This window comes from Serinus canaria, chromosome 23, assembly GCF_022539315.1.
Source record: "Serinus canaria isolate serCan28SL12 chromosome 23, serCan2020, whole genome shotgun sequence".
Taxonomy (NCBI): Eukaryota; Metazoa; Chordata; class Aves; order Passeriformes; family Fringillidae; genus Serinus; species Serinus canaria.
The window spans coordinates 2706202-2726226 of NC_066336.1; the positions used below are offsets into that span (position 1 = coordinate 2706202).

At 49.9% G+C, this 20025-nt stretch overlaps 1 protein-coding gene across 3 annotated transcripts; it reads left to right on the forward strand.

The window, feature by feature from the left end:
• Window positions 1-4465: 4465 nt before the first annotated feature.
• Window positions 4466-19922, forward strand: INPP5B (inositol polyphosphate-5-phosphatase B). 3 transcript variants are annotated; one of them, XM_050983418.1, is made up of 22 exons: window positions 4466-4672; window positions 4949-5028; window positions 5423-5520; window positions 5937-5966; window positions 6399-6509; window positions 9178-9268; window positions 10171-10341; window positions 11090-11191; window positions 11571-11685; window positions 12288-12404; window positions 12684-12871; window positions 13344-13455; window positions 13613-13722; window positions 14566-14701; window positions 15175-15285; window positions 15909-16071; window positions 16224-16459; window positions 16650-16763; window positions 17081-17165; window positions 17498-17625; window positions 18151-18262; window positions 19579-19922. In XM_050983418.1, the coding sequence occupies exons 1-22, from the start codon at window positions 4616-4618 to the stop codon at window positions 19701-19703; spliced, it is 2592 nt and encodes an 863-aa protein (XP_050839375.1). In that variant the 5' UTR covers window positions 4466-4615; the 3' UTR covers window positions 19704-19922. The 3 variants fall into 3 exon arrangements, with proteins under 3 accessions (XP_050839375.1, XP_018778073.1, XP_050839377.1); XM_018922528.3 differs by having other exon boundaries at window positions 4468-4672; window positions 9175-9268; XM_050983420.1 differs by lacking the exons at window positions 4466-4672; window positions 4949-5028; window positions 5423-5520; window positions 5937-5966; window positions 6399-6509 and adding an exon at window positions 6745-6804 and having other exon boundaries at window positions 9175-9268.
• The last annotated feature ends 103 nt before the right edge of the window (window positions 19923-20025 follow it).

Consider the following 20025-nt stretch of genomic DNA (forward strand, 5'->3'; position numbering starts at 1 on the left):
GCAGCCACCAAGAAAGCCTTGGTAGGGACAGTGACCTCCAAGAAGGCCTTGTTGGTGGCTGTGACCACCAAAAACACTTCAGTGGCCACCCAGAATGCTGCAGTGGTGGCAGTCACCAAGAATGCTATGGTGGTGGCCACCACCAAGAATGCTGCAACGGTAGCCACTGCCAACACCTCTGTGGCCACCAAGAACTCATTGACAGCCGCCAAGGACATCTCAGCAACCACCAAGAATGCCATGGTGGTGGTGACTACCAAGGAGGCCTCGATGGCCACCAAGAACAACTTGGTGGTAGTCAGGGCCACCAAGAATGCATTGGCAACCACCAAGAACACCTCAATGGTGACCATGGCCACCAAGGACACCTCAGTGGTGACCGTGGCCACCAAGAACACCTCAGCAGCCACCAAGAATGCCACGGTGGTGGTGGCAACTCCCAAGAAGGCTACAGCGGCCACCAAGAGCACTTCAATGGTGACCATGGCCACCAAGGACACCTCAATGGTGACCATGGCCACCAAGGACATCCCAATGGTGACCATGGCCACCAAGGACACCTCGGCAGCCACCAAGAATGCTGCGGTGGTGGTGGTGACTACCAAGGAGGCTTTAGCAGCCACCAAGAACACCTCAGTGGTGGTGGTCACCAACAATGCCACGGTGATGGTGGTCACCAACAATGCCTCTCTGGTGGCCACCAACACCTCTATGAAGGGAGCAGAAGAGACAATGGTAAGGCAAGGAATGGAAAGAGGGGTTCTGCTGGGCCATTTTAATCCTATGGACAGTGCCCAGCTGGTTGGTCACAGGTGTGCCATGGGAGTACCTCCTGTGGTGGAAGGGAGCACAGAGGGTGGCCAGGTGGGGGTGGCCCCTGCAGACAGCAAGGCTGTGCTTGGGGACAGCCCTGCAGTGCTGTGCTAAGTGCCTTTGCTGCAGGGTGACACCCTGGTGTCTCTCCAGCAAACCTGCCAGAGCTTTCAGTGCTCGGGAGAGAGGTGTTACCAGGATGGAGCCCATGCCAACAGAACAACCACCTGCCATAACGAGACTCACTGCGAGGTACGGAGCTGCCGGGGGGCTGCACCAGGGAAAACCTCCCCTTTCTTCCTCTCAGCAATGCACACTGCTCTGTTAAGTCTGTGTCCATCTCCCTTTCCTCTCTGTCAGTTATTTCTGCTCTGTTATGACAGCCCCTCTCCACACTCACGTTATCCCTTGGCTCTGCCCCTTGCAGCTCTATCGTTTCTCCAGCACTAACTACACGGCTGGCTGCAGCAGGGGGTGCAGCTCGGAGCCATGCAGCACCAACAGCAGCAGCAGCAGCAGGCAGCAGTGTGCCCTGGAGTGCTGTGCTGGCCCTCTCTGCCTGCAGCTCAACGCCACTGCCTATGGTATGGCCCAGCTTTGTTCTGCTGTCTCCTGGTGGGCAGAAGCCAGAGGGGTTGTGGCTGCATCTGCCTCTCTTCTGGGCTCGCCCTGTCCTTGGAGTTGGGTGAGGGGCAGGGTGGCCCTGGCAGCTCTGACCACAAGCAGTGCTGGTGAATCTGGCCCTGTGTGGGCTGTGCCCAGCTCACAGGGTTCCTCGTGTGTCTGCAGGTGATCTGCCACCCACCACCACCACCACCACTGTGCCACCGACAACCACCAGCACCACACCTCGGCCTCCCCCCCAGAATGTAGGTACCACAGCAGGGGAGGCTGCTGCTTCCATGGAGTCTGGGGCTGCTGGGATGGCTGAGCTCCCTCCTGAGCAGGGGACAGGAAAAGGTCCCTCCTCCATTTGATTTATGGGCTACAAAGCTGACTCTGGAAGGGAACAAATCCTGAATGAGCGCTGGAAGTAAGGAGCCCCTAAGGAGCCTTGTGCCTGTCCATCAGTCCTGTTCCCCAGAGCAGCACTCACATCAGCTCAGGCAGTTTGATCTGACCATGGGATGAGCCTTCCTGCAGCTGCAGGAGGGTGAGAACCCACTGGGCTCTGCAGCCCTTTCCTGGGCCTGGTGGAGGGGACAGTGCTTATCTTTGCAGAGCCCTCTTAAGAAGAAGGAAAAAGAGGCTTGAAACTTGCTTGCTCTGCTGGTCTTTCAGTAGTTTCTTGCAGTTTCAGAATACTCCTTTATCTCTGGATCTAAAATGCCTGATGGCACAAATACCAGCAGAACAGAAGGGGGTGGAGAGGAGTGAAGGGCTGTCTTAAATGCAGTTTTTGTCCTGATGGACAGATGCTATCTCCCAGTCCTTTCTCTCACAGGGCAAAGTGTGTGCAGCATTTTCCTGTCACGGGGACCAGTGTTTCAAAGGCAGGAAGACCATCACTAAATGTATTTTGGGACAGGACTTCTGTGAGGTATGGCCTGGTGCTGCAGAGCATTGTGTTCCTGTAATGCTAATACTAAAGGCATGACCCCCAGGCTAATGTCTCTGTCTTTCCAGATGAAGAAGATGGGCTTGAATTACATGGCAGGATGTAGCAAAGCCTGCAAGGCTGCCAAACCAGTCTGTGCTGGTGGGATGAAGGCTGCCTGTTACCAGGAGTGCTGCCCAGCCACCCCAAAAGGCAGCTGTCTGAAACTGGATGGCAAAGTTCACCTCAACAGCGCTGGGCAGGCCACACTGGCCCCACTCCTCAAGGTCATGGCATGTGGGGTGGTCCTTCTGCTGAATTACAGGGTCTCCACTTCCCTCTGGGGGTAGGCAGCAGCCAGGTAGCTCTGCAGCCTCTCCTATAGGATAAGTAGGATCCTGCTGCTCTCTGACTCCAGTCAAGGTTGCTAGCAAACACCCTCTGTACTGTCCCTGTCCCACCAACAAGGTGTCTGGGGCCCTCTGCATCTGCTCATGGGCAGCTGCACCCCCTTGGGGGTCACTTTGGTCACCCTGCATAGGACCCTGCTGTTGATCCTAAACCCTCCCTAAGCTGCACTCTGAATCCTGCACCATCCCAGCATAGGTGAGTCCTGGCATTTCAGTAAAGTTTAAGTACTTGAAAACAAGATTGCCCCTTTTCCCAGAGGAAAAGCACTTAACCTGTGCACTTAGAAAGCTACATCAAGGGATTCTACCCTACCCTGCCCAAATCCTGTAGGTCTGAGAGGCCTGCAAGCTAATTGTGGATCCTGGGAGTGCTGCTGGAATGGGGGACCTCAGGAGCTGGAACAAGAGGGTTTTAGGCCTCCTTAAAACCCCAAAAATTCTGCATTGACTGAGGCACAGGGGCTGCTCTAATCAATGACCTGCTCGTGGCACAGTCTCCCTGCACCCCCTGTTAGCTCCAAGGTGCTCTGGCTATGAAATGCTTCTTGCCCATGTATGTAAAATAGTAATTCTGTGTTTCATCTCCCAGCCTCAGGCAGGGAAGTGGGATTCAGCTAAAGGCATCTCATGTTTTAGATGATTCTGTTTCACATCTGTGGTTCTCTGCTGCTGAAGGCAGAGCCCAGAGGTGAGCACACAGAGCACGCAGAGCATGGCCAAGCAGAATTACCTGTGGTCAATGCACGGTGCTGTTCCCTGCCACCTCTGTCCTCTGCTGCCACCGGTTCCTTAGAGAAAAGATTGCAAAATATTAAAAAGTCTTTGTGTCAGCCCCCTTTGGTGCTGGTGTGTGGAGTGTGGCTGAACACAGTGTGACCTGTGGGAGGGCAGCAGAGCTGGGCTGGGTGGGTTTGAGCCCTTGGAGCCTCCTGTGCTTTCCCAGCAAGGAGACTCGGCAGTGCTGGCCCTCCTGGAGCAGTGCCAGCCCTAACGGGGTGGATGAAAAAATCCACGTCATTCTTCCACAGCCGGCCCTTCCCACGCTGCAGTGCCTGTTCTGGTACAGCAAAACCGCAGCTCAGCCTTTGGGCTGTGTGTTTTGTTTGTTTCAGTGTCAGTGTATTCACATCCAGGGTTGTTCTAGCTCAAAAACACAGCCTAGCACCACACTTCTTGAAAGGTTTGGTGCTTAGAGGAGCGTTTTCAGGCTGTTCCCTTGTACTTTTGTGAGCAGAGAGGGACTGGGGAAGTGGCGCAGAGCTGACACTGACCGAGACCACTCGGGTTTTTCCTCTTTCGACCTACCTCTCCTGCATCTGTGGAAGGAGCTACATCCGTCTCGACAGTGCAAAAAGCTCTGGTGATATTTTACAGCACTTACTCCCACGCTCCGCATTAATTGATTTGAATAACGGCTTTGTGCTGGGTCGTCTTGATATTCAACAAATAATAACCCAAGGGGCTACTAAAAATAAGATCATCTCGCGATTTTCCGTGGAAATTATCCTTTCCCATGTCTGCCGACCCCAGAGGTTCCCCCTTTCAGTCCCCCTTTCCTTCCGGGAGGGGCCAGCCGGAGGCGCGGGGTTCGGGCCGTGCCGTGCCGTGCCTCCCCCGTCCTTCGCACCGCGCCGCGCAGCGCCCGCTCGGCCGCCGTCCCTGCCGAGCCAGACCGCTCCCACCGGTGGTTCCCGTCCCGTTATTTCCGGCGGGTCCCGGAGCGGAGCGATAACGGAGCGGCAGCGGGGGCGGCCCCGCTGGGGGGAGCCGCGGCCGCCTCGCTCATCGCCTTGCGACAGCCGCCCCGAGCGCGCAGCCGCCGGGAGAGCCTCCGGCTCCCGGCCCCGGGCCGGACATGGACCAGTCGGTGGCCATCCAGGAGAGCCTAGCGGCGGGGGCGACCTGCCGGATCGTATCCTTTGATCGGCCCCGGTGTGGCGGTGCCGCCGCGCTCCCAGCTCCGGGCTGTCCCTGTCCTCTCCCTCCCGTTTGCTGTCGTGGCTCCCTCCCTCCATCCCCGTCGCTCCCTCCGGGCTCTCACCATCCTCTCCCTCCCCGCCCCGTCCCCGCCGCGCTCCCTCCGCTCCGTCCCCGCTCCCTCCCGCCTGTCCCCCGCCCCGATCTTCGCTCCGTCCGCCGCGTCCCCGCTCCCGGCGCTGCCCCACGGTTCCTTGACCCGCGGCCGCAGGCGGTGCAGGCCCTCCTGCCGTCGGGGGACAGCGTGGAGAGCCGGCTGCTGGGCCTGGTGGAGTGCCGCGGGCACCACGCGTGGGTACCGGAGCGCGGGGCGGGCAGGGAGGGCACCCGAGAGAACTCTGCGGGTCCCTCCACGGCCACCTGAGATCCCCCTCCCATCCCAAGGGCTTTCCCAGAGTGCAGCCCTGTAGGGCAGCAGTTTGAAGGCACGGTGCCTTGATGTTATGGGTGGCCAGTGAGAAGCCCCGGCCCATGAGCTGCTCTGCTCTGCTCTGCCGGTTATGTGAACACATTATTTAAGTGGTGGGGGGAGCAGGTGGGTGGGCACTCGGTGGAGGAGTTGGTTTGGGATTTGCATGAGGCTGTGCTGGCAGGTGCTGCTGGGTGGGATGGGGTGTGGTCTTGTCTGTCTGCAGACGTGCCAGGACTGAGGAGGCTTTGCCTCCGTGCTGCTCTGTGCTTGCAGGATCTATGTGTACACTCACCGGCGGATGGCCATCACAGCTGAGGACGTCTGGCTGGAGAGAGTGATCCCCATCACAGATGAGTTTGCAGTGGAAGAAGGTACTGACACACTGTGGTGGCTCAGTGGCCAGTTCCAAAGAATGGGATGAAGGAGTATGTGTCAATATTCTGCTGTCCTGCTTCCTGAAATTTGCAATCTATTCTGCTCTCCTGCTTCCTGAAATTTGCAATCTATTCTGCTTTCCTGCTTCCTGAAATTTGCAATCTATTCTGCCTTCACATTTTTAAAGTTTGTTATCTTTGGTGAAACTTGTGCACCACATGGCATTTCTGGCAGGGCCCTGCGAGGAGCAGAGTGCCTCTGTCCCACCAGGCCCCAGCCACAGCCCCTGCCCAGCAGGTTTCTTCTGCCTGCATTTGTTCCTGCTGGGAACATTTGGAGTTTGGAGAAGTATCAGTGTTGTCTGCAAATCTGTTGCTTTAGCTTTCAACTGAACTTTGTTTTACTTTTGCAGTTGTACTGGACAGTGACCTTCACGTCATTGGTGAGTTCTGTGGTTTCTTTAGTGCCTGCACTGGGGCAGGACTGGGGGGTTCTTGTTCCCCAGGGGAGTTGACTGGGGAGGGGTTGTGCCCTGTGGCTCCTGGGGCAGTTGCCATGCTGTTGGCCATTGTTACCTGCATCCCCATGAGCATCCCCGTTCAACCAAGGGAACTAATTTTCCATATAACTTTAAACTGCTGCTGCTAGAAGATGAATTATTGTCCCTGAACAAACAGAATAAATATTTATAAATGATGATTTTTTATCTTTTAAGAGGCATTCTCATGTAAAACTTTGGAAAGGAACATGGTAAGAAAGCACGGGGAGATGTTGCCAAAGGCTGTGTGCATGTGCACACCCACCCTTGCAGAGCTCAGTTTGTGAAAGCTTGTCAGCACGACCCTCAGGAACTCTTTTCTCCCGATGTCCGCAGGCTCGGACGTGACTGTCCAGATCGGCTCGGCAGACGATCGGCTGACAGTGCAGCTGCCCTTCGGCTCGCACACGCGCACGTTCCTGCAGGAGGTCAGCAGGTGCAGCGCAGGTACGAGCTCCCTCCCTGCGGATCTGCCGGGTCTGGCGTCTGCCCGTCCCTCCCGCGTGTGGAGGAGCGGCGCCGGGGCTGGAACTGCCGTGGCTCGCCGTCAGCATCCCGGCAGCGATGCTCGGTGTTCCGGGGGGCAGAGGCAGCGGCTGCTCGGCGAGCCCGAGACCGAGCGGGCGCGGGTGCGGCGCTGCGGCTGCCGGGGGCGGATCGGGGCGGGCTGGGCGGGCGCTGGGGCCGGGCCGGGCCGGGCGCCGAGCTGCGGCGATGTCCGCGGGCGGGCGGTCCCGCCGAGGTGAGCGCGGGGACCCGCCGGGGTGGGCGGGTGGGCCGCGCTGCCCCGCCGTCTGTCTGTCTGTCTGTCCGGGGAGGCGAGGCCGGGGCAGGGCTAAGCGCCCGTCCGGCGCTGCCGGAGCTCTGCGGGGCGGCCGGGGCCGGGAGGCGGCGGGGCAGCTCCGGGGCAGCTCCGCCGCGGGCAGCGGGCGCGGAGCTGCTGCCGGGCGCTGACCGCCGGGGCTCCGCTGGCTCCGCCGCCCGGTGCCCGCCCGGTGCCCGCCCCGTGCGCCCGGGTCGCCTCCGCCGCGCGGGCCGCGCTCTTCCGGCGCCTCCTCCGCCGGCTCCGCCGCTGCCGCGCTCGGTGGTTTCCCCCTTTGCAGAGCGCACGTGTGAGAAGATTCAGAGCTAAAGCAATTCCTGGAAGTCAGTGTGGGGCTCGAAACACGACTGTTGGTGTTTTGCTGTACCCTGCTGCGTTTAGGCTGGACTGCTCTGGTTGCATGAAGGCTAATTTAATTCTCCCCTTTTGACGCTGAGCATGAATCCTCTTTATCCAGGAGATATGATACATTTTCCTGCTGTTCTGTAATATCACTGGACATTTTTAACATTAATGCCTTTATTACTGCTTGGATCTCATTTAACTGCAAATCCTGTGCAATGGAGACCTCCTGTAATCCCTGCATGCTGCTCTGTATTTCTGTGCTCAGTTCAATTGTTGAACAAGGTCATTATTCCACTTCAGAGTGCTACCATATACATCCCTCTGGCTACAGAAATCTGTGGCTAGATATAAACATATTTGAGGAAACAGTCCCTTTTCCAAAGCTAATCTCTTTCTTAGGACAATCCTACCTAAAGCTGATTTCTGCCCATGAGGTTAGAATGCAAGGTGTGATCTTTGGATCAGGTAGGAGTTGTGACAGCAGCAGGGTCACACATCTTTCCATTCTGCAATAATGCCTTCTGCACCCTGGCAAGTGGCATGGAGCCATGTAGGTAGTAAAGCCTGGGAATCTGCTCTTTTCTTGGCACAAAAGTAACCATTGTCCATTGAGGTGAAGGTTCAGGTTGGTTCCTGTCACTCACTCTCAAGGGATGTTGCATTGTTGTTAGTGGGAGAGCTTGCAGAGGTCCAAAGAGCAGTAACTGAGCTCTCAACACCCATGGAGAAACTGCTGTGTCCCTGGGCCCACACTTCCCAGTGCATCTCTGTGTGCTCCTGCTCAATTCTGCTTGACTTGAGCTGTGTGATCTGCAGTGAGGTTTCAGTCATGTGCTCTTCTGCGTCCAAGCTCTGATAAATCCTCTTACACAGTCTATTCTCAGAAAGCTCTTGGGCAGAAGAGGTTATCCAGGCTGAGAATTTGGCCACTTCTTGTCATCTGGTTTGTATCCCGAGGGCCTGGGTGAAGTACTGCAAGTTCTATTTCTGTTTTGTGCTCATGTTCTGCAGAATGTTCTGTGACAGCAATAACATCTTATTTTTTCTGGGTTGTGTTCACTGGAGAAGCTCAGCTGAATGCCTAGAACCCAACAATCTTAACAATTTCTACATCATCATTAGATTTGTGTGCTAAGGAGCATGATTTTAAAATTGCTGGGTTTGCATCTTAAACACACAGAGCTCCCCCAGAATCCTCTTTTTTAACTGTTATTTTGCAACTTGTAGGAGCAGAATATTGTAGCTGAAACAAAGTGCTGAAAGACTGGTCAAATTTTGCTAAGGTAGTGTGATGTGTTTAGTGTCACTGCTGTGCTTAGTTTGATTTGTGTGGTAGCAGCCCTGTTGCTGTTTTAGGAGTGTGCAGTTTGCTTTGAGGCAGATGTTTCTGCTGAGGTTCCGTGGGTCCCTGGTGTGACTCTTTATGGTCCTTGAGGTGTCCTGTCACCTGTGCCTTGCTGGGTGTTTGCAGATAGGCAGAAACCTTTTAAATGGTACTGTGGGTTTGTTTTTTCCCCTTCCCCCCCTTTCTTTGAACTTCCAGTCTTGCTTCAGCAAGGAAAAATCTGCTATTAACATAAATTTTTCAGATTCCTGGGGTAAAGCCCTGGATTTTGTGCTGCTAAGTCCTGCTTCAGCTTAGCTGTAAAGGAGAGCCAGCAGCAAGTGCTCCCAGAGAGGACAGTGCTGCTCTCTGTGGCTCCTGTCATTCCTTCTTCTGCAGGGGAAGCTGCATCATCACACAACACTTGGGTCAGAGTAAGCTAAAACTGTCAGATAGCTGAAAGAGAGACTGTGGGGTACTTTGTTTTTCCACACAAATCTAAATCATTTTCTGCCCACAGATTTTTTGCCAGTGTTTACATAAGCATGTTGATAAATGGAAGAACACTTTGTGTTTAAAGTGAAACTTTCTGTTGGTTGTTTTTTTTTTTTTTCCTCTAGAAGTGGTTGGCTCTGAAGGTGTCAAACAAAATGGGAAAAAAGCTGCAGTCGGTCAGAGCTGCAGCCACGACAACACTGATAGAAGCTCTCCCAGGTCAGTGCACAGAGGTGGGGGGCTCTAGAATAGAAGCTGGCAAGTTTTTGAGAGGAAAATCTGCAAGTTCTAGTTAAGACAGAAGAAAGTTCAGCATAAGCATGCTGTCAAAACATTAGTGGGAATTTCATTCCACTCCCTCTCCCTACAATCCTTCCAGTCCCCTGTTTGGGCATATTTTGGCTGTTTCGTGGGACAGGACCTGCTAGCATTGTTTATTTTGAATTCAGAGAGCTTTGGCTTAGAGCCACTGTGTCTCATAGATACACTCTTAAAATGTTACAGTTTCATTTTCCAGTTCCCAGGACTTTGTGGACCCTGATGCAAATCATTCAGAGTCTGTCCATGTGCTGTCCTTGGCACTGGTATGCTGCCTTAAATTTATACCATCCTATTGCTGCTGGGAATTCCCAAGCTGTGGCATTATTCCTTTGCAAAAGGAGTTTGCAGAGCCAGGAGAAACAAAATCAAATTACCTCTACCTCCACCCACTCTGGGCAGAATTGGAAGATTTCCACCAGGAGGTTTTATAAACAAACACAGTTCTTCATTCTCTGGTTGAGGCAGAGGGAGATGAGATTTGCCTCTCCTTGCTCCAGTGAGCAGGGAAGATGTACAGGTTTTGTGTCATTTTCCAGGTGTGAGTAAGGCCTGCTGTGCATCAACAGGCTGCACCATCATGGTGAAAGCCATTTGTTATTTTAGTTAGTTAAACTGCTTTTGTCTGGACATCTCAACCCTGCTAAGAAATGCTCTTTTCAGGCTTCTTGGCTTATCCCAAATGTTACCTGTCTTTAGTGAACAGACAGAAAAATGTGAATTAAGGCCTCAGTGGCAGAAATATGCTAACTAGGGTGTGGGGATAGCCTGGGCTTCACCTGTGGTTTTGCTTTTATTTGCAGGCAAAACAAAGTCAAGCCTGAAGTGAGAACGGAACAGGTTCGGGCCTCCCGTGTCATGGCCTCGAACAAAGCCTCAATCTTATCAGAGCCAAAGTTTGGCCTCAGAGATACCATTGTTAAATCTCAGCTTTTACAAATGCAGGACTCCTACACACACATCCAGAACTACAGGTAATGATCATTCCTGGGAAGAACTTATTTTGTGGGCTGGAACTGAGCACAGACTGTCGGAATAACTCACCTGTTGTTTCATCCTGTGTCCCCACAAACAGGAAATTCTGTAGAAAATATGATCCATACTTTCCAGAACAGTTTTCTTTCCATGTTTTGGCACGAGCAGAGCAGAATTTCATTCATGTCTCTGTCAAGACTTGCCTCATGGTTCTTGTGGAGGAAATGCACTTTTGAAATCACTTCTTTTCGGTGCTTATTTTAGACAGTGTCTGGAAATGCATCAGCTCTGGGCACTCCAGCCTTCTCCCTCTCCATTTCTGTCCACTGCTTATCCATGTAGTTTTTCCAATAAGCTCATAAGAAAGAGCTTGAGTGAAATATATTAGGACCAAAACTTTACTGTTTTTGAAATAATTTTATGCATCTCATTCTGTGAATTTATAATTTCAAGCTGCTACTGCACAGCTACAGCCTTATTTCTGTTATTTCTTTACCACTTTGTGTATAAAAATGTGTCCTTCTGTAAAAATGCATCTGTAAAGGCGCAGCTCTAGTTAGATAATTTCAGGAATTTCAACTTTGTCACCTTTCTTAATTTTCCCTGGCAACATGTTACATTATATATGGTTAATAAACATAATGTGGTTAATAAACAAACTGGTTAATAGCAGTGCTGTTTCCTGGGCTCTGCAGGAGGTTTGCTCTCCCAGTTTGCAGCTCTGGGATCCTGTCCCTGTCTTTGCAGGGTTTTTGTGGGGACGTACAACGTGAATGGGCAGTCACCCACGGAGAGCCTCCAGCCCTGGCTGAGGTGTGATGCTGAGCCTCCAGACATTTACTGTGTGGGGTGAGTGTCTGTCCCTGGCCATCCTCACTCACCTGGGCTGTGCAGGTGGATCTGTCACCCAGAGTTCAGCCAGGACACCACAGGAATGTTGGCACTGGTGTGGTGCATGCACAGCTCCAGGGTGGGTGTGTCCACAGCCTGTAAGGGTTGTTGGTCTGGTAGGGTTTGGCCTCTCTGTTACAAAATCCTTAATGCCATTTGATGTAATAATGACAGTAATTGAGCTTTACATTTGACATACATCTATAGTCAGCATAACTGGATTTGAGTTTTCAGTTATAAATTTAGTGAGTATAAGCTGATTTAGTTCTTTCCCAGAGAAGGGGTTGGAGAGCTATAAAGAAGTGCATGCATCCATGGGTTCCTTCCTCTAACACAGTTTCCAGGAGCTTGATCTGACTAAAGAAGCCTTCTTTTTCAATGACACACCGAAGGAAGAAGAATGGTTTAAAGCTGTAACTGATAGTCTTCACCCAGATGCCAAATATGCAAAGGTAAATGTGGCTTTTGGGGAGGTGTGAGTGTGGAATCATTTCCCACTTGGCTCTCTTTTCCCTTTGCTTTCTCCTGTTCTCAATGGCCGTGTCTTCAGAGGCTGTGCAGGTTCTATAGGTGGTGTTTTTGTGCAGGGTGCTGAGGCAGGGGCAGGATGGGAAACAGAGCCAGGCTTCCCCACTTAAAGGGAGCTCCTGCTGTCCTGGGGAAGGAGAATAGGAAGCTCTGTACCTTCTTCCATGCCTGTCTACAGTGTATGGTGGAATGAATTGTGAAGGTATTTTGGTAGGAATACTGCTTTGTTTTGGCTCCTGCTCCATAGTTCCGTTCCATCTCTTGTCTCTGCTGTTGAAGGGAATCTCCTTCCATGAGCCTGTGTCTGTGCTGTAGCTCTTGCTTTGGGCTTCAACTTCCTTCACTGATGTTGCTCCCAGCTCCTTCCTGGGCTGTGCTTCCACAGGGCCTGTGCACTGTGAGCCCTGCTGGAGCACTGGATGATCCTGAAACTTTCTCTTTGGTGACCCATGTTGTGGATGGATGTGTCTTCTCTCAGCAAACCTCTTCCATTGCAGCATTGAATGGAGCAGGGTTTGTTTTTCAGGTGAAACTTGTGCGGCTGGTGGGGATCATGCTCCTGTTGTACGTGAAGGCAGAACTCGCTCTGAACATCTCCGAGGTGGAAGTTGAGACTGTGGGGACTGGAATCATGGGGAGGATGGTAAGAATGGCAAATGTGCATGAGAAGGGGTGAGATTTGGAAGAGCCCCCCTCCTTGGATGCAGTGGTTATTCCTCTAGAAGCAGATAGTCAGTCCTATCTCCATGCCAGCTCAGGGCACTGCCAGCTGTGCACCAATGTTCAAAGCAGCAATCACTAATTAGCATTTTCTGCCTATTCCTTTGGAATTAAACACTCTGTCTCAAAATCTTCTGGCTTGTCCACTGCTAGTGACTCATCTGCAGTGTAGAAACTTCTGACAAATGTCTTTGTCTTTCAGGGTAACAAAGGTGGTGTTGCCATCAGGTTTAAATTCCACAACACCAGCGTGTGCATTGTGAACTCTCACCTGGCAGCTCACACGGAGGAGTACGAGCGGAGGAACCAGGACTTCAAGGACATCTGCTCTCGGATGCAGTTCTGCCAGTCGGATCCAAATCTGCCCCCTCTCACTATTGGCAAGCACGAGTATGCTTCCCATCTGGCTGGGGGAGTCATGGCATGTGCAAGGGAGCACTGAGAATGTGCTGGGGGGGTGAGGAGGGGGCCCAGTGCCATAAATGGCAGCTGGAGGGGTCAGAAAAGCTTTAGTTTGGACAGGTCACTTGTCACCTTATGCTCTCTCAAGCCTGGAGTGGGGATGGGGCAGGAATAAGCACTGACTTCCCCAGCTGTGGGATTCAGTCACTGTGGAGCAATAACAGCACCAGTCACAAAGGGATAGTGACAAACATGCAGAACAGTGATTAATAACAGCAAAAATAGAAAAGGTAGCTTCCCTGTTAAGTTTCCAGTGTTGTTATTTCTGATGAGAGCAGCTCAGCAGAGGGGGTGTGATGGGGAGAGCCTCAGAGCTGCAGAGTGGAACTGCTGTCCATGGCTGGCTGAGCTCTGGGGCAGCTCCAGGCCTCTGCACATTGTGGTGTATATTCTCTTTAAGTGTGATCCTGTGGCTGGGGGACCTCAACTACCGTCTGGAGGAACTGGATGTGGCAAAAGTGAAGCAGCTTGTAGAGGAGAAAGCATTTCCAGAGCTTTGCCAGTATGACCAGGTACTGGTGTCTCACCTGCACATGGTGCTGAGGGTGCTTGGTACAAACCACACAGCTCCTTGGCCTTTTCTGTGCTCGTTGTCTCCCTTTTACTCCATATGGAAATTGTGCTTGAGATTATCTAAAATTAAAGTTTTCATCTTTTCTTCTTTTGTAGCTGAAGAGGCAAATGAAGGCAAATGCAGCCTTTGAAGGCTTCACAGAAGGAGAGATCTCTTTCCAGCCAACATACAAGTATGATGCTGGCTGTGATGACTGGGACACAAGGTACAGTGATTGTCTCAGATGTGATGCTACAAATGGCTGATGTTATCACTGAGGGAAATAAAAACAAGGTTAAAAAATATTGCAGGTCTAATGGCTGTAAATAGGAACAGTTGTGAGATTATTTCTGGTTCTCTCCCTGCTCCAAAATTCATCTCCTGTTTACATCTATTTACCTTGTTTTTCTCACAGAGCTATTTGTCAGATACTCCTAATATTTTTTTCCCAGTAATTACCCTATTAGGTTCCCTCTTAGAGGTGATTCATTAATAAAGTTAATGAATCCTTTTAGCTAGTTAAATTATTTTTGTCTAGTTTGTTGGTTTTTTTCCCCAAGCAAAATTTTTAGGATCTCATTTTTGCTGCTCTCTCCTGTACCTGCTTAGGTGAGACCTGCCAGGGTTGACATGGAGTCAACTGTGCAGCTCTTCAAAAGCCTGTGAGAGCCATCCTTCTTGTAATGCTCTACACAGAGCAGCTTCTCTTAGCAAACCAGGAACATCTCTGCAGCTGTCAGTGGAAACAATAAATGCAAACTTTAATGTAGAGCCTGAGTTTTTGTTTTTCATGGCTCTCATGGTCAAAAACACCTGAGTATTACTTTGTATGTTAATTGTATCTTGCACCTTTGAAGAAGTAGGAAGTAAAGCATGAGCTAGAGATACCTTATAGCAGACACTCAAATGTTTTATATCTATGTGAAGAAACTGTTAAAAAGACCACTTTGATAGAGAATGAGCTCCAGGCCTTGGGAGGAAAGCCTGATCTCTGGGTGAGCAGAGTTCTGCCCTGTGTTGTTACTGCATCTGCACTGTGCCTGCAAATGGATTTTCCTGTCTGTTTTAGTGAGAAGTGTCGTGTTCCAGCCTGGTGTGATCGGATACTCTGGAAAGGGCAGAACATTGCCCAGCTGAGCTATCGCAGCCACATGGCTCTGAAGCTCAGTGACCACAAGCCAGTGAGCTCTGTGTTTGATATTGGGGTAAGTAGGTCAGTGCTGGATGAAGTAACTCTGCTGACCTCTTTCCCTGGGTGCTGGTTTCTCTCTCCTGCTTTTATAGCATCCAGAGAGAACAATGGCTTGAAAGCTGGGCTGGATTAGATATGGAGATGGGATTGTTGACCACACTAAGCAAGGGTTGTGTAAATGATACTGCAGTTAAGCTGGACAAGGCCTGAATATCTGTCAGTGTTCTTTGGGAGCACAGTAGTGTCTTGTCAAACTTATTTTTTCTGAGGGAAAAAAAAAAAGGTTGATCCAGTAGTGACTCTTGTTAGTTGTGGCATCATGAGAAGATCTTGGAGATTAGTGCTCCAAACAACTCTGCCCATTCCCTGTGTTGCACACTCTAGTGTGCTGCTAAAATCAAATGACTTCCCATGTTTGCAGCTGTGTTCCAGCTGTCCTGCAGAGGCACAGTCAGTGCTAGCTGGTGCAGCGTGTGTCCTTTCCAGGTGAAGGTTGTGAATGAAGAGCTGTACCGCAAAGCCTTTGAGGAAATCGTGCGCTCCCTGGATAAGCTGGAGAATGCCAACATTCCCTCGGTGACACTGTCCCGCAGAGAGGTAGGGCATGGTCATGTGCCAGCACTCCCTGAGGGAACTCAGCAGCCCTAGACCCCAGCAGATCCTAGACCTTTGGGTCTGGTTCCAAAAAGCAGATTATTTTGACTTCCACCTGCTCTCTGTTTACAAGCCCTAGGAATCTTTGTTCCTATTTAGATGCTGGTGAATTCCATTCACAGTCCAAGGCTGAAACACAAGGTGTGTCATTCCCTGAGGTGGGAAGAGAGAAAGTAAAAAGGTGGTTTGTGACCCTTGCTCTGACTTGTGCTTTCAAACATAAAATGTAAAATTGTAAGGGTCTGGAGAAGGTCACAAACCAACATTTGCTTTGTGTGTTGGGACTATAAAGATAAGCCCAGGAGACATTTGAGGCCACAGCTATCTCATTCTCAATTTTATTGTAGTTATTTGAGGGCAGCATTTGTTTTAAAGGGCCCCCTGATGGAGAGGACTTTGGCATTCAGAGTATGCACGTGTGATCCTTTGCAGTCCTGGAGGAGATGGGGGTGGGAGCAAGGGGTTAATCTGCTTGTCTTGCTGCTTAATAATTAAACCACAGAACAGGAATTGCTGCTCCAGCAAGGTGGAATTGGCTGATGGTGTTGACTGACATTTGTTTCTAGATCCATTTTAAGGATGTTAAATACATGAAGCTGCAGGTAGAGAGGTTTACAATCCGCAATGGCCAAGTGCCCTGCCAGTTTGAATTTATCAGCAAACCAGATGAGAACACCTACTGCAAGGAGTGGCTGATTGCTAATCCCAGCAAGGGCTTCTTGCTCTCAGGTGAGCTCCTCCTTTTGTCTCATGTTCATGAGCTGATGTTGTCCCCTTCTGGCTTAGTTCCCTCTACACTTCTGAGAGTGCTGTGCCTCTTTGCAGGCTGTTGGTTTCCTACTGGTTGTAACTGAGTCTGGTTTTTTATCATCTTCTGGCAGATGCTGAGATCACAGTTGAGCTGGAGGTGTTTGTTAATAAATCAACAGCCACTCGCTTAAACTCTGGAGATGAAAAACTTGAAGATATCTTAGTCTTGCATCTTGTCAGAGGGAAGGATTATTTTCTATCCGTAACAGGCAACTATTTGCCAAGTTGCTTTGGGTCTCCCATCCATACACTGTGTTACATGAGGGAACCGATCCAGGACATGTCAGCAGAATCCATTCGGAGACTTGTGAGTTAAAGACAAGATTCCCTTCCAAACACACAAGAGCATTAAAACTAGATGCTAAGGCCTGTCTGTTTTTACTGAGAAGTCTCAATTCTCAGGTATAAGCTTTGTGAAGTATTTTTGCCGAGTTGAATAAGAACTTGGCTAGCTACCTTTTGTTTGTCTCCCTCCTGCCCACACTGCCCTCCCTCAGACCCTGATGCCAGTAGACATGAGTGATGATCCTGCCCAAGATGAAAAGCCTATGGACATCCCAAAAGAGCTGTGGATGATGGTGGATCACTTGAATCGCAACGCTTCCCAGCAGGTTGGCACTGGAAACACAAAATGAGATGTTTGCATTGGGTTAAGTTTTGAAGAAGATACTGGTCATAGCAATCACCACGAGCTGGGTGTGTTTGGCCAAAGGCCATGGGAGATAAGTGGTCCTAATGCCCCAGGTTGTACTGTTTGGTGCTAGTGATCGTGTCTGCGTGTCCAGGTATCAGCAGTGTCCAGGTATCAAGCAGACTTGGGTGGTAACCACCAATTTGGAGAGACTTTCCAGGCAGATTATAAGGACATTGCTGTATTTACCCACAGTTCTCCCATTTTCCTTGGATTGATAGAGGGTTTTCTTTGCAGGAGGACCTGTTTCAGCAGCCAGGCCTCAGATCTGAATTTGAGCAAATCCGAGACTGTTTGGACAAGGGAATGTACGATACTTTCTGTATCCTTTTAGACTGATGTCCAGGAAAGCTCACCATGCCAGAGTGCCAAAACTGAGAGAGGTTTTTAAGCTGCTGTCTCTCCTCCCGGGGTCCCTGAGCTCTGCGTTTCCTTGTGGCTCTCTGTCATCCTCTGCTGTGTGCTGGCAATGTCAATGACTGACACATGTGCCCAACTGCTAACAGCAAGAGCTCGTGTGGAGGCCAGGGGATCAACCCAAAGCTGTGAGCTGGGGGCAGAGTTCTGGGACACCTAACCCAAAGTTCATTCATGTTTCAGCAGAAATAGGACCAGCCTAAGTCGTGCTGTGCTCTTCCTTAACCATTGGATCAGTGGGCAGCAACCACTCAGTGGCAGAGGCCCTGCTGCTGTTCCTGGAGAGCCTCCCTGAGCCTGTCATCTGCTGCAGGTTCTACAGCTCCTGTCTGGAGAGTGCCAGCAACTACAGCCTGAGCTGCCAGGTACTGCTGGCTGCCCCAGAGACCAGCTCCAGTCCAGAGGGAGGGCAGGCAAAGTGGCCTCTGGTGACACAAGTTCAGAGAGAGGGCAGGAAAAGTGGCTTCTGGTGACACCAATTCCATAGGGAGGGCAGGCAAAGTGACACCAGTTCCGAAGGGAGGGTAGGCAAAGTGGCCTCTGGTGACACCAATTCCATGGGGAGGGCAGGCAAAGTGGCCTCTGGTGACACCAGTTCCAAAGGGAGGGCAGGCAAAGTGGCCTCTGGTGACACCAGTCCAGAGGGAGGGCAGGCAAAGTGGCCTTTGGTGACACCAGTCCAGAGGGAGGGCAGGCAAAGTGGCCTCTCACCAGTCACCCGGTTTTGCTCTCAGTAACTTAATCCCCTCTTAATAGAAATGATCTGGAACTGGTGATTTTAGGCTATAAAGAGCTGTTGGCACCTGCAGACTGAGGGGTTTTGGGGGCAGGTGCAGCTGGAAGGCATTGCTGTGTCTGCAATATAAATGTTGATGGTTTTGCCTCCTCAGATTATCTCTGACCTACCAGTGTTCCATAGAAATGTGTTTGAATATCTGATGGCATTTCTACGAGAGCTACTGAAGAACTCAGGGAAAAACCATTTGGATGCGAATATTCTTGGTAAGGCCTGCAAAATAAACCTCTGTTCAGAGGGGCTGCACAAAACACTTCATATCTGGGTGCAGTGGTGGCTTGTAGTGCTTTGAACCTTTTATTATTAGCAAATAGTCCACAGAAAAGCAGGAATCTGGGAAAGTGACCCAGAGATGTGGGGTGTGAAAAATGCCAATCACTTGTTTTTAAAATTTTAAAAGTTTAATAATGATAAAATTGTTATAAAAATAGCAATATAATTAGAGTAATAAAAATTTTGGACAATTTGGATTAAGACAATATGAGACAATAGAAACAAAGAGTTATGGATGTCTGGGTACGTTTCCTGGGCAGCATAAGCCTGAAAAAGGCCCCACGTTAACAGAGGATTAACCCTTAAAAGCAACAGCCTGTTGCATATTCATACACCTCATCCATGGTGCATAAATTCCATTCAAACACAGGATTCTGTCTGGGCAGTGCCAGCTTCTTCCTCTGAATCCTGAGGGTGTCTTCAGGGCTGAGCAAGGCAGGAAGAAGTTTGTTTCTCCTGATAATGGAGCAATAAGTTCTCTTTCTCTGAAAGATTCAGGTGTCCTGTGGCTGCTATCTCAGTGCAAGTCTTTTCTTCAGAAAAAAAGTATCTTACATAGCATAATTTCTATTTTAACATTTTGTTATAACCTCAAACTATATTTAACACACTACTTAAGAGAATTAATACAGCACTACTTTCTAACACAACACATATAATATTCATTTTAATATTTGTGAAAAGCTAATCATAAAATAGGCATTTTTCACACTGGGAAGAGAGCCTGGCTTGGGAGCAAGGCAGGATAAAGCTGATAATCCCCATGTGAAAAGTGCATATTATATGGCTCTACGCAGATGCTTCCTATATGTATTTTGTGGTATTGATTAGTAGTGCTGTATTAACATTTTAATAGGATGGTAAATGTAGTTTTGTAGTTAAAAGGTAACTTTTGTGGTTAAAATAGGACCTGTGTAAAGGGAAAGCCACACGGACACACAGTGAGAGCAGGACATTCAGGAACCCCAGTGTGAAAAACGCCAGTCACTTGTTTTTAAAATTTTAAAAGTGTAATAGTAATAAAATGGTTATAAAATAGTAGTACAATTAGAATAATAATTATTTGGACAATTAGGATTTAGGCCAATATGAGTCAACAGAAACACAGTTACGAACATCCGTAACACACCACTTAAGAGAATCAACACAGCATTACCTTCTAACACAACACATATAATATTCACTTGAATATTTGCAAAAAGCCAATGATAAAATAGGCGTTTTTGACATCTGTGTGCTCTCCCCACAGCCAGCGTGTTCGGGGGTTTGTTACTGCGGCCTCCTCCCGGCCACCCCACGCCCGACATCGCTGAGAAGAGGAAAGCGCAGCACTTTATCCACCAGTTCCTCCTCAGGGAAGAGGATTTGCCGTGACGCAGTTATATCTGACTTGTAGACACTGAATTACTGTAAAAAATATTTTTTTTGTACATTATACTGGCAATTTTTTTTGATATTACGGTGTTTTATACAATCTGTTGCTTTCGAAGGCAGAGATCAGGCAGTTTGACACCTGATGACGCTGTAAAGTACATAAAGTTTCCCAATAAGCTGTATGTAGACGAGATAAAAAAAAAAGAGAGCCGATATTTACACTGTATTTTATTTAACTTGTTAAAACGACGAGAGTTTTTAAATCCCTGCTATTTAAATAAAAAGGTCTTCCCGCGGCCTGTGCCCGCTGTCGCTGAGGGCC

What these genes read in the sequence shown, in the direction of transcription:
- INPP5B (XM_018922528.3), top strand. Translation starts at nt 4,616, where the DNA reads ATGGACCAGTCGGTGGCCATCCAGGAGAGCCTAGCGGCGGGGGCGACC. An exon ending in CGGGGGCGACCTGCCGGATC is followed by an intron (nt 4,673 to 4,948) that starts GTATCCTTTGAT and finishes CCGCGGCCGCAG; the next exon opens with GCGGTGCAGGCCCTCCTGCC. An exon ending in ACTACAGCCTGAGCTGCCAG is followed by an intron (nt 17,626 to 18,150) that starts GTACTGCTGGCT and finishes TTGCCTCCTCAG; the next exon opens with ATTATCTCTGACCTACCAGT.